We start from the raw sequence: 13295 nt of genomic DNA, 5'->3' as shown, positions 1-13295 counted from the left end.
CACTAGGTTAGGAATGAGGGGCAAGGATGAGGCCGGTGGCAGTTGGCAAAGGTGGGGAATGAGAAAAGAGAGCCAATTGACTTTGATCTTAAAAGACACCTTTGAAATGGAGGGCGAAGGTAGGAGAAGGGAAGGGAAGACCTGGTGTCGTGCACTCACTATCTGACTTCATTCCCGCCACAGTCCTTTGTTAGAGGTACAGTTGTCCCTCGTACTGTGGAGCCCAGAATCTAACTCAAATATGCCTGCATAGAAAGGAGCAGGACCGGGTGGAGGGGAGCAAGGGTGGTGGAGGCATCAAGATGACCCTCCTGACCCGGCATAGGAATTGAGATGGGATAGCAAATGGGAGAGATCAGTCAAGCAAAGCTGGAGGATGATTATTTAGGTATTTCATGAAATTGAAAAGGATCATAACAGATGGTTTCAGTAACAAAATGAGTGGCTTTCAGCCTTAATTATACATTTTAAATGCTGATGACAGTTAAATAATTAGCTTTATCACTGGTTACAGTTTGTTTTCTGATTCCCAGACTCATTTTCTCTCTTAGAAACAATTTTTACTCATTTTCTTACTATTTTAAGTATATTAGGCAGCCAGCTGAAGGGGCTCAGCCAGTCCAGTGTAAGGCATACTGATAAAATCAACTTCCTTACACTCAGAATCCAGCATTTCTAACTCAGTGGCCTTCCTCTTAATTCAAATCTGCATGATTCTCCATCTCAAATATCTATGCATGAATTTATACCATCTGAAAAATCTGTGGCATTAACACATTCTTTTGAATCTACTTAATTTTTAGGCATATTTTGCAGCTGTGTGGTATCGGCCCAGCTGAAGATGTTTTGGTGAAATTTAGAATAAGAGAGAGATCCTTAATGAAATTCATCAGGCGCAATTTTGATTCACACTGGATATACCGAACTAACATTAGAAACTCCCAGTCCAGTGTCCCATGTTGCCACACCTGCCCATTTATAAATCCGTGCTTTAGAAGTGTGTGGTTTTGGTTGCGGTGCAGACCTAGCAAGATACCTTACAGAGGAGACATGTGATGAATCATTTTTCGTATGATTGGGTTGAAAGGGACTAGTTTTATGGCCTATGGACAATGACAAAGCCTTGTGACGCAGAGTCTTCTGTAGATAGGTTATGTGTCTCAGGGGGGAAACATCAGCCTGTTTCACAATTGTATTAAGGAGCCTATTAATATTTAGGTAGATTTCTAAAAATCAGCCATGGAATTAAAGTGCTTAGATTAGAGAAAAAATTTGATAAATTTTAACCTTCTTATGTAATTTTGAAGAATTACTTATCTTTGCATTAATACAAAGGCAGGTAGATCGTGTCATATTTCTGAAGGATAGAAACTGTCTGTGGTGCCAGTGCTAATGGATTTTTAAAAATTAATCCATTAGGATTTAGACTTGTATATAAAATGTATCCTGAAATCTTAATACGTCATTCTTTTTTATTAAAGCAGGAACTAGAGAAAGGAACAAACGTTTATGAACGTCTTCTGCATTGCTAGGCTGGTTTTATTTTTTTAATTTATTTATTTTTTATTTTTTTTTATTTTATTTACTTATTTCTTTTTCCCCAAAGCCCCAGTAGATAGTTGTATGTCATAGTTGCACATCCTTCTAGTTGCTGTATGTGGGACAGGCCTCAGCATGGCCGGAGAAGCGGTGCATTGGTGTGCACCCGGGATCTGAACCCGGGCCGCCAGCAGCGGAGCACACGCACTTAACCGCTAAGCCACGGGGCCGGCCCACTAGGCTGGTTTTAGGTATTTTACAAGTATTCCTTGGTCATAACACCCTCTGTAAAGGTCCCTGTTCTTCAGCCATCTCACTTTGAAGAAACTGAGGCTCAGAAAGGTTTAATAACTTGCCTGGGCTCGTACAGTTCACAGGTGATAGAGCCTAGATTCAAACTCTGCCCTTTTTACCAGTTAGCCATGAGTACTTACCCCATGTACATATATACATGTCTCTGAGGAAAAATTTAACTCACACTACCTCTCCCAATCCTTGTTCTTTTCATTAGCTCTTTGACTATGAGGTCTATTAATTGCAGCCTGTCAATATAGAGAACAAGTAGAGGGCGGAGGTGGATGGAAGAAAAGGGCGGCAAAAGCTACAACACTGTTGTTGAGTCTAATGATCTTTTAAGAGGATTTAAAATGTCCACATTAAGAAAAAAATAACTCTTAGATTTATGTTTAGGAGCTAGGTTGTTAACTTTTGGGATGTGATAACATAACTAATGTGATGAATTAAAACCACATTAAACAAGAAGAGATGATACCTTACTAACAACCGTAAAACGTTTTTTTATTTTATTCCAGTTACGATACCAGAAGTGCTTGGTAGCCAGGCCGCCTTCACAGAAAGTTCGACCACCTCCTCCGCCAGCAGACTCAGTGACCAGAAGAGTCACAACCAATGTAAAACGAGGGGTCTTATCCCTCATTGACACTTTGAAACAGAAACGCCCTGTCACAGAAACGCCCTAGCTGCATATGTTAAAGGAGTCTCTAATAGTTACCTGAAGATTGAACAGCTACACTAAAGAAGATGAACTGATGTCTGGCCTTCCATTCAGTTGCTGATGCTTTGTCTTCAGAGAATTTATCCTTAACCAAACAGTGTTAGACAAGCATGTTCTCATGTCTTGCCACCATCATGTGATATGAAAAGAAGCATGACTAATTTTTTTTGCTGTCAGTAAGTTACATCATGAGCAGTGGAAGGTCTTTTTCTTATTGTAAATATCGTGAACATTGCTTAACTTCACACATACACACGAATGTGGCCACATCCCTCCTAGTGAACTAATCCTGAGTCCTTGGAGTGAATGACGTCTGAGTTAGTGTCACTGTCTTCTTGACTGGATCTGTCACAAGCAACTTTTAAGTCCTACAGCACTTTGCCCTGTTTTCAACATTGGAGTAGACACTGCTTACCAGATACCATTGAAATGCTGTAAAAATAGGATGATGAGTTTTTGTTTTAGTTTTTCATAAAATTGAACCTTTTGGTTGACAACATTGGCTGTAGGCATCAGTACAGAAACCAACTGGCAGCTTTCCTTGACGAGCTCTTTGACACATGGACACCATTTCATGTCTACAGCTGTTTGTGGGATATTGGGAAAAAGTGAAACTTCAAAATTGAAAAACAAACTAAATTTCAGAAATCAAAATCGAACAAAAATAGCCTTTCTTTTCGGATGGTTTTCAAACTGATTATTAAGAAAAAGAAAGATGAACAAAATCATAATGCATTTCGGGTGGGACGTATTTCAAACTACTGCCTTATACCGTACAGTGCAGCTAGAGAATTACACTTCACTATGGCCATTCTTTACATAGACAACATGACAATGAAATATTCCTCATACCTTTCACCCTCAGTTTGATAATTAGCCCGTATGCAATTTGGAGTTGAGGAAATGTCATGTGTATTTTAGATTTCCACCACCATGTTGTTAGTCCACCTCCTAGGTACATGTCTGCTAGGATCCTGCATCTAGCTCAGTCTTACCCTGATGCTTTTTGCCCAGAAAGCTGTCTGTCCATCATGGATAGTCCATGGCAACAAATTACATTAAATTGAACCTTTCTTGAATTAATGTATTTAATATTAGAATTTGTTGGAACTCTACTAGATATATTTTTAAATTTATATTTTTTCCATTTTATTTTCAAGATTTAAAAATTTCTTATCAGAGCAAAATATACATAGGAACAATGGACTATTTAACAAGGTTCCAAAAAATAGCACTTTCCTGCTTCTCTCTCTATAGATAGGAAACTGAGCTGTAAAGATTATACAGGTTTAGGCTCTTGTTGACATTGTTGTTTTAAAAGGAATTTGCTAAGGAGATCAAGCTAAACATTAGTCTTGTTCCTTTTTAATTGTCAAAATTAACATTTTATAACATCCAGCTATAACAGTAATGCTTTATGTTTGTCCACCTTTTTTTTTTGATGAGGAAGATTACCTGAGCTAACATATGTTGCCAGTCCTCCTCTACTTTATATGTGGGATGCCTGCCACAGCATGGCTTAATAAGTGGTGTGTAGGTCCGCGCCCGGGATCTGAACCTGCAAATCCCATGCCGTCGAAGCAGAGCACGCGAACTTAACCACGACGCCACTGGGCCGGCCCCATGTTTATCCACTTTTATGTACTTGTCAAAGTGGTTTCCACATTCTTATCACATTTGAGCCTTATAAGGTAGAGAAGGTACTAAACACATTTGAGAAATGAAAATATGAAGTACCAAGTGGCTCAGTCACCTAGCCTACAATCTCATGCAAGTTAGTGAGAAAACCAGGATTAGGACCCACACTTTCCAACTCTAAGTTATGCTTATAAATTATGCTGCTTCCACACCAGTCAGGAAGAGTCTTTCCAAGATTACTCCAGGCATACCCAGATGTTGTCAGGAAATCTTAGAATTCCTTGTATAAGTAGGGAAATTCGTCCAAGTTACTCACGCAGTGGTATTAATCATAAAACCATTGCTCTCTCAGTCCAGGACTGTTTTCCTGCAGTGTGCCTCAAATGAGTTGTAGAGGATAGGATTCTCCAGGCAGTACAGCCTGTTCACCCCATGATATTTTCCAGAGATGCCTAACTCGTGATGCTTTGCCCCCAGAGAACATGATAGAATGACTAGGTGGCTTTCTCCCTCTGTCCCCTCTCAGAATTCTGGAATTATTTCTTAGCGCCCTAGTGTTATGAAAAAAGATGACACTCTAGAAATGAATTATATTTCTCACCAGCCTATATACTATTCTCTCTGAAGTAACCATTACCATCAGAAGAAATTATTGCATTAAGAAAATCCTTACTGTGCCCTTTGAAAGCTGTTCACAGTTCAATCCTGATGATCATTCATCTTGATCTCCACAGTGAAGTGTTGCAGTGTGGTAAACTTCAAAATTCTGAACAAGTAATCTACTTTTATATTGGAACTCTCTACCAGAACCCCCTGTTCATTTTGTAAGGCATACATTTATTTGTTTTCAGGATCAAGAATACTGAGCTAGCTTTAAGTAGCAAACTGATTTATATATGCAATTATAGGATGCATTAAGATGAATGATAACCTTTACATATTGAAAACTTTACTGCAGATATTTTCTTTTGAAAATAGCTTTGCATACTAAATGCAATTAATTTTTTAAAATTAATTATGTTAAACAGTATATTCAGACACTTTCTGCCATGGCCAAAAAGTACGTATGAGAGTACGTGTGTATTTTTCTGTGAAAGGATGCCAGTGTTTTACCTGATAATGTAGTGAGACTTCAGTTATCTATGCATTCTTTATATCTGTGATGCGGTAAACAGGCAGCCATGTTCACTATGCCTTGTATGTCTTACCTTTTTTTTAATCTGTTAAATACAGCTTAAAATATTTTTATTTTATTTATTCTATTTTTACTGAAATATACTGCATTATTGTGTTAATGTATTGTCTTTACTGGATATTATCTCACAATGTATCCAGGTCTAAATAATCTCAGTGAACTATATACATTGCCTAAAAGGTGGTTTTGTAATGATTTGTAGTCACATTTTTATTGGAATATGTAGAAGACGAGACAAAATGCTTAAAGTTCCTTTTATTTTTTAAACGCAGCTAGATAGACACAGACTTGCCACCTCATGTACGTGCTCCTTGGCAGCATCAAGGAGAATAGCCTATTTGCCTATGGCTAAAAACTTTACTTTGCAAACTCAAGCACTGCTTGGTGCTTCATTTTTATATCCTTCATGACATATGTCATCTCATCTAAAAGACACCTGTCCACATGCCCTTTGTTTCCACCTGGATATAACATCACCCATAGCTAACTAGGACCATTGTTTTTTTCTTTCGTGTCTGTCTGATTGCATAAAGGGATGTTACACCCATTTCCATTAAAATAAGTTCTTGGTGATAAACTGTTGGCACTGCTACTTTTTTTTTTTTTTTGTGAGGAGGACCAGCCCTGAGCTAACATCCAATGCCAATCCTCCTCTTTTTTGCTGAGGAAGACTGGCCCTGGGCTAACATCCATGCCCATCTTCCTCCACTTTATATGGGATGCTGCCACAGCATGGCATGACAAGCGGTGCATCGGTGCACACCCGGGATCCGAACCGGCGAACCCCAGGCCGCCGCAGCAGAGCGCGCGCACTTAACCGCTTGTGCCACCGGGCCAGCCCCGGCACTGCTACTTTTTAAAAAATCCACTTTATGATTTTATGATAGACATTTGTAAGACGATTCTACACAAGGTTGTTTACTAGAAGCCGTAAATCTTTCCTCCTTTTCTTGTATGACACACTCATTTCATAAGCGTTGCAACACAAATTCAAGATTTCATAACATGAAAAACATTTCCCTAACTGATATTAGCACAATTTAACTAGTAAAACCATTAGCTCTCTAGTTTGCCAGGCTTACTTAACCTAATACAGAGCTAACGTGTGTTATACAGCCAGTAAAATGAAGTGAATTTATTTCAGCTTCAGGGAAAAAATACTGCTCATGCTTTATCAATGAGAGCACTCCCTGCCATCCAAAGCAGCTTGTTTATCCCGAAAGAACCTTTGGTTTTGCTTTCTGCCCCTTTTGCTGTTGACCACTTTTACACATTTAAATGTAATATGTTGTGAGAATAAACTTAGCTGCATAAAATGTTTGGCTCTTTTATCTGACACCTCAGTCATATATATCCAGGAATACAAATGTCAGTTCACTGTCTCCAACCTCATCATTTTATTTTCAAATTATTCTTACCTCCAATTTAAAATCATTTGAGTAATGTACGATTCTGCTTTGATTAGTTATTGCATATTTCCACCTCGTAAGAACTAGAAAGTAAATTTTGAGTAGTTCCTCACTGTCATTTGGTGAGCAGGAAGGACAGAGGCCTATTTCATCACCAACTTGAGGGTTGTGTGCACAGTCTTGCTAGTATTAAGATAGTCTGTCATTTCCTTTCAGAACGTGACGTCAAAGAATGAAGGACAGAGTTGTACAGGCACTAAGTCCAAAATGAAACCAGAAGACTCAGTTGAATCTGGTTTAGTTTAACTGTTAGACACAGGGAAGAGGAGAAACAGAAGCTAAAGGATGTACCCATTTTTTGTTGATCTTGCATTTCCCCCAGTAGTTTCTCTCTTTTACTCTATCAAAGGCAGTTACTCTCAAGGAACAAAATTTCATTTGGTTTCAGGTATTATATAGTAATAATTTCAGATAAAAATCTGAATTTTCTACTGGAGTATCGAAATACTAGTAATTTCATTGTTTTAGGTTTTTTTGTAGCACTTTCCTCTAAGAAGTTCAAGAAAGAAAAATATCAGTGTAATCCATATTCTTCACTAGAATTATTATTGGTTTATTTTTTTTTTTTTGGTAAGGAAGATTAGCCTTGAGCTAACATCTGTTGCCAATCCTCTTTTTGCTGACGAAGATTGGCCCTGAGCTAACATCTGTGCCCATCTTCCTCTATATTATGTGGGACGCCTGCCACAGCATGGCTTAATAAGCGGTGCATAGGTCTGTGCCCGGGATCCGAACGTGCATACCCCAGGCTGCCAAAGCAGAGCACATGAACTTAACTACTACGCCACCAGGCTGGCCCCATTGCAAATTGTTTTTATCCAAAGTATTTTTCCCTTTTTAGTCTACCAAAGTATTTAAATAACTGATCATGTCCGTCTTAGAAGATTCTGAAAGAAGAAAACTGCAGGCTCAGTTAATGAATGGTTTAATTCAGACTCTCCATATACTTCTAAAGAGAAAAATAATTTAGCGACAAGATGCATTTTATGAGATACTGAAAATAAGTGGCTGAAGTTGTGACATGACATGACTCACACTCTGCTATAGAGAGAGATCAGAAAAACATCCTGAACTATTTCATAACAATGAGAGTCTTCTTTTCATAACTTACACAGAAAAAAATCTCAGACCTGCTACTTTTGAACAATGGAATACTTTTCAGCCTGGGGCAGGGGGAAGAGGGCAGGAAAGGGATGAAAGATTCCTGGGATAAAATACCAGCTCTTTACTGAACAAAGTTCAATTCAGCTGCTCTGGCCTCCTAAGCCAGCTAGAGAGTGGAAGAGGAAACACATACTATAACTTCTAGAGCAAAGAGATATATAGTTTTTGATTTTTGAAATTAGTAAAATAAGCTGAGCATTTAAAACATTTCTGTACTGTTTAAGAGTCATAATTAACATGAGAATTCTTTGGGATTTAAAATATAATAAGCCTGGTTCAAGTATAAAAAGTCTTGTTTCCTTTACTGACAAATTTATTGATAAACGTAAATCTTTAGCCAAAATAAAAATAATTTATTACTACTAAAATTCACAATTTTTTAATTTTCACTTCAGGTGAGAAAGAATAAAATATTAGAGCTGAAATAGACCTAAATATTTATCTTGAAGAGGATAATATTCTACTAAAACTATACCACCTGAATGGAATGTTAGGAATTTGTATAACACTGTTCAACACAACTGGATTCTGAAAATAGAACTTTAAATTCAAACTTCATGAATGTGTCTGAACATTTTTTTTTTTTTTTTTTTTTTTGTGAGGAGATCAGCCCTGTGCTAACATCCGCCAATCCTCTTTTTTTGCTGAGGAAGACGGCCCTGGGCTAACATCTGTGCCCATCTTCCTCCACTTTATATGGGACGCCGCCACAGCATGGCTTGCCAAGCAGTGCGTCGGTGCGCGCCCGGGATCCGAACCAGCGAACCCCAGGCCGCCGCAGCGGAGCGCGCGCACCTAACCGCTTGCGCCACCAGGCCGGCCCCTGAACATTTTTTTAAATAGGACTTACAGTTGTAACTTATTCAATTTAATGTCAAACAATTTCTGCTGCCATGATGAAAAAAAAATAGACCCAGAAATGATGATCATACCAGTTCTTGGTAAGCAACTGATAATACGTTCAAGATGAATTGACTTTTAATATAATTAACATAGTGTTACAATATATTTTAATTGTGCATCAGAAATAATTTGCCAAAGTTTGATTACTGTGTGCCATTTGAAATGACTTGTAGATTTTACTATTTCACCTGATCTTTGAGTACAAGCAGAAATTTTTATAGGTTTCTTCAATAGGAATCATTTGTATTCAACAGTTTTGCCTCTTCCTCAGAATTATTACTATTTAGATGGAAATTTGCTTACAGTCACTTTTTTACAACAGTATTTGTCATAAATAGAAGAGAGCTGATTATGTTCAATCTGCTCAGGATCCTGGAAGCTCTTCCAATGAGAAACAGTTTTCATTCTGTGAACGGACATCCGAACTACCCGCACCTGGAACTTTGGAACTTCCTGTTCCTCCAACTCATACTCAACCTCAATCACATTACAAAAACTGATGTATGTTTAAAGAATATTTCGATATTTAAGGAAAAAACCAACCTCGATAGTGACTGAAATGTTAAACTACAACTGACTAGACACTGAAGAGCAATCTAAAGTCAGTGAGAGAAGACCAGCATCTTCCATATCTATGCTTTCTAATAAATTGCCTCACAAATTAAGTTTGAAAAGAAGTCTGTTATAAGGTGTCACTGTTTCCCCTCAGGAAAAATTGTTGCAGCTTTCATTTAAAACTGGTGTCCTAAGTGTAGACTCAAAGTTAACAAGAGTGAGACAAGTGCTAACAGCTGATACTGAGTCCGCAACTGGACATTCTAGAACAGATCAGCACTGAGCTGTTGAAATCACTGAATTCTGCTTTGCTTAATTGCCTACATTATTCTCATCTGTCTTAATCCTCTTGAAGGTAGTATCACATTTAGAAGATGCTGAGTGACTGAAAGGATGAGTATCTTGTGTAGGTATGTCTAACCTTCAGAGAAATATCAGACTTTGAAAAAAAAATCAACTGCTTTTGACTCCTGTAAAAAACACAAGACAGTCAAAGCCATGGTCGAGGACGCCTGAGTAGGGAAGAAGGTAAGTTTTCTTTAGGCTTTTCCCCTCTTCTGGGTATCGATGGTGTGGAAAGGTAGCCGGGCACAACAGTCTTGGGTCCAACCCAATGACAGTAAAAATGTTGAGTTGGCATCTGAGATCTGATCCCTTGAGGACTTGAAAATGGCAACATTACTGGAGGCAAAACAATCTCTACGGGTTTCAGTACAACCATTTTGTCTTCTGGTCGAGGTCTTATGAAGTTTGTTGGCCGTTCATATGGTCTGGAGGAAGATGTGTTCTTCATAAATGTAGGCACTAAAGGATTGGTGGCAGGCTTGTTGGGTTTTCTGACCTGTGAGGAAGAACCCACTTGAGTTGTATTTTTCTGTGGAAGAGATCTTTTTGTTAATGTCTCTGACTGATTAGCATTTGCATTAGTTTCTCGATTCAGGAACTCAGCAATTTTTATTTGGATGCCATTACTGTCAGTAGTAGAAGCTTTTGGGAATGATATTTTTGATCTTTTCTTCTTCTTCTCCCGTTTTGAAGATTTACCCAACTCAATCCCCTCCAGTAGACCCTTTGCTGCAGCGCGGGCCAAAACATCTTTCACAGACACTGTCTCGGATGGGTCCCGCTATAATTAAAGAAGCAGTTACTAAATATGGGAGTTAACCATTACTGTGTATATTACAAATATTTATCAGTGTTTCAGTAAAAATAAGAGTATCTTTATTATACTAAAAGAAATAGTTTTTACTGCTTAGTTTCTAAGGTATCCCATGAGACTCAGTAAATGACTTTTTTGTACTTAAACTTCCCCAGTTGTGAACCTGATAGGAAAAACAAAAGAATTACGGAGCTTATTTCTTACATGTAAAGTAAGATGAACTAGATGTTGACAGAGTGCATGGAGAGGTGGGGTGGACAGCAAGCAGGGGAGGAACACTCAGGAGAAAGTGTAAAGATAAAAATATGGATTTTTTGCCATAAAATAATAATTCTTTTTCCTGCCCTTTAGTGATTTATGAAATAAGCACACCATTACAAAATGTTCACAAAATTCCCAGGTTCCTTTTATGAGGCTTTATTGTTTCTTAATTCCAAAGTATGTCATGGATTAGGATTTTTTTTTTCCTTACCTCCCTTGTTAGAACAGAAAGAAAACAACCATTGGTGATTTCAGATGGTTCCACTCTGAAAAATTTATCAGTAGACAAGTGTATTTCCTTCAAGGAGCACAGCGGAAGGACAGGAGGACTGAGCCTGCAGTAGATATGAGCAGACAATTCACAGTTAGAATGGCTTATTTGCCAATAGAGGGAGACAGTCAATTCCAACAAATTTTCTTCAGTTATGTTTTACCAATCATTTAAACAAAAATTCCAAGTAAGGATAAGGTGCTGAAGCAGTATGATACTATTATAAATTTAAAACTCTAATGTTTCATGTTAACTCATAATTGATTCTACTTCCTAAGTCCTCCATCTTTAAACAACTATGCCAAGAATACCAACCTTTCAACAAATTAAAAACTCTTCCTCAAGTCATTAATATATTAACAAAAAGGCTTCCATTATCAAAACAGGTAACAATGTATATAGTAATCACAAAGGTATAATCCAAAATATCCTTTACTTCCACATGTCAAAATACAAAAAGTATGACTTCCTTCTTTTCGTTACTTTTTGCACAATTACAATACAGACTTGTGTCACTTAATGACAGGGATACGTTCTGAGAAATGCTTCCTTAGGCAATTTCATCTTTGTGTGAACATCATAGAGTGTACTTACACAAACCTAGATGGTATAGCCTACAACACACCTAGGCTTTACAGTACTAATCTTATGGGACCACTGTTGTACATGCAATCCATCGTCGACTGAAACGTTGTTATGCAGTGATGACTGTATAAAAATATGGCCTATCATTTTATAATTTTGATTTATTTATTTTTTTCCCCCAAAGCCCCAGTAGATACTTGTATGTCATAGCTGCACATCCTTCTAGTTGCTGTGTGTGGGACACGGCCTCAGCATGGCCGGAGAAGCAGTGCGTCAGTGCGCACCCGGGATCCGAACCCGGGCTGCCAGCAGCGGAGCTCGCGCACTTAACTGCTAAGCCACGGGGCCGGCCCATGGCCTATCATTTTAACTACATTATTCTTCCCAATCACTTTTTGAGTTTTAATGGATGAGTTATGTACTGTTCAAGAAAGTACATAACGGGCCGGCCCGGTGGCGCAAGCAGTTAAGTGGGCGCGCTCCACTGCGGCGGCCTGGGGTTCGCCAGTTTGGATCCTGGTGGCACACCAACACACCACTTGGCAAGCCATGCTGTGGCGGAGTCCATATAAAGTGGAGGAAGATGGGCACTGATGTTAGCCCAGGGCCAGTCTTCCTCAGCAGGAAAAAAAAAAAAAGAGGAAGATTGGCAGATGTTAGCACAGGGCTGATCTTCCTCACAAGAGAAAAAAAAAGAAAGTACATAACAACAAAAAAAGACTGTGTCAGAAATATAGAAGTTTCTAATTGTTTAAAATAAAATTTTGGTTTTTATATTTGATAATTAATTTCTCATTCAATAATAAGTGATTCATTCATAAATAATAAATAATTCTTATATTCTCATGCTTTTACAATTAAAATATATTTAATCAAAACAATAAACACTTTTCCACATAAAATATCAGGAATTCTTTTATTAATTCTATATATTCTGAAATTTAAAACCACTTTAAATTTATATTTATTCATTCATTATTTGCCTACTGTGTGCAAAGCACATAAGTACAATATTAATTCTCTTAAATAGTTTACAATTTAGTTGGAGAAACTAATCGATTTGCAATAATATAAAGAAGACCAGCCATATAAAAATTGCATAAGAAATCCATTAAAAAAAAGAAGACGACCAAATAAGAATGCTGAGCCAAGTAGAGACAAAATTAAGTAGGAGTACAGAGTAAGGTAGAATTAACTCTGGCCGTGGGAGATAGCAACTATGAAGACTTTACAGAGGAAGCAGCACTGGTGCTATGTCTTGAAGAATAAGTAGGCTTCCAATAAGGTAAAGAAGGCAATTCTAGACAGAAAGAAGAACATGAACCAAAGTGCACATGTCATGAAAATGTATGTTCAGGGTACAGCAAGTATTTCCGTGTGGCTGGGGCATAAGGTGAATAAGGGGATGTAGAGGTCACTGAAGATGCAGGCAGGCACACATGACCTCAGATGACATGCCAAAAAGTCTGGTAAACATAATAAGTGCTTATGTTGAACTAAGCTGAAATATAATAGCTGTGTGGGTTGTAAAAGCAAGAGAG

The 13295-nt window shown here is 38.0% G+C and overlaps 2 protein-coding genes across 17 annotated transcripts in view; one reads left to right on the top strand and one right to left on the bottom strand.

Moving 5' to 3' along the window:
- The window catches only part of APBB2 (amyloid beta precursor protein binding family B member 2), a 355319-nt gene extending 349832 nt beyond the window's left edge, over window positions 1–5487 (top strand). For all 16 annotated transcript variants that reach the window (XM_058546954.1, XM_058546953.1, XM_058546952.1 and 13 more), the window contains one exon: window positions 2352–5487. In XM_058546954.1, the coding sequence (XP_058402937.1) occupies window positions 2352–2519 (168 nt within the window). In that variant the 3' untranslated portion in view covers window positions 2520–5487. The remainder of the gene's footprint in view (window positions 1–2351) is intronic.
- A 3362-nt stretch (window positions 5488–8849) lies between these two features.
- The window catches only part of NSUN7 (NOP2/Sun RNA methyltransferase family member 7), a 49481-nt gene continuing 45035 nt past the window's right edge, over window positions 8850–13295 (bottom strand). The window contains exons 11-12 of the mRNA XM_058546958.1: window positions 11110–11233; window positions 8850–10604 (exon numbers count right to left, since the gene is read on the bottom strand). Coding sequence (XP_058402941.1) covers window positions 9969–10604; window positions 11110–11233 — 760 coding nt within the window. The 3' untranslated portion in view covers window positions 8850–9968. The remainder of the gene's footprint in view (window positions 10605–11109; window positions 11234–13295) is intronic.

Source organism: Diceros bicornis, chromosome 8, assembly GCF_020826845.1.
Source record: "Diceros bicornis minor isolate mBicDic1 chromosome 8, mDicBic1.mat.cur, whole genome shotgun sequence".
In the NCBI taxonomy this organism is placed as follows: Eukaryota; Metazoa; Chordata; class Mammalia; order Perissodactyla; family Rhinocerotidae; genus Diceros; species Diceros bicornis.
This window is presented reverse-complemented; position numbering and strand designations above follow the sequence as displayed.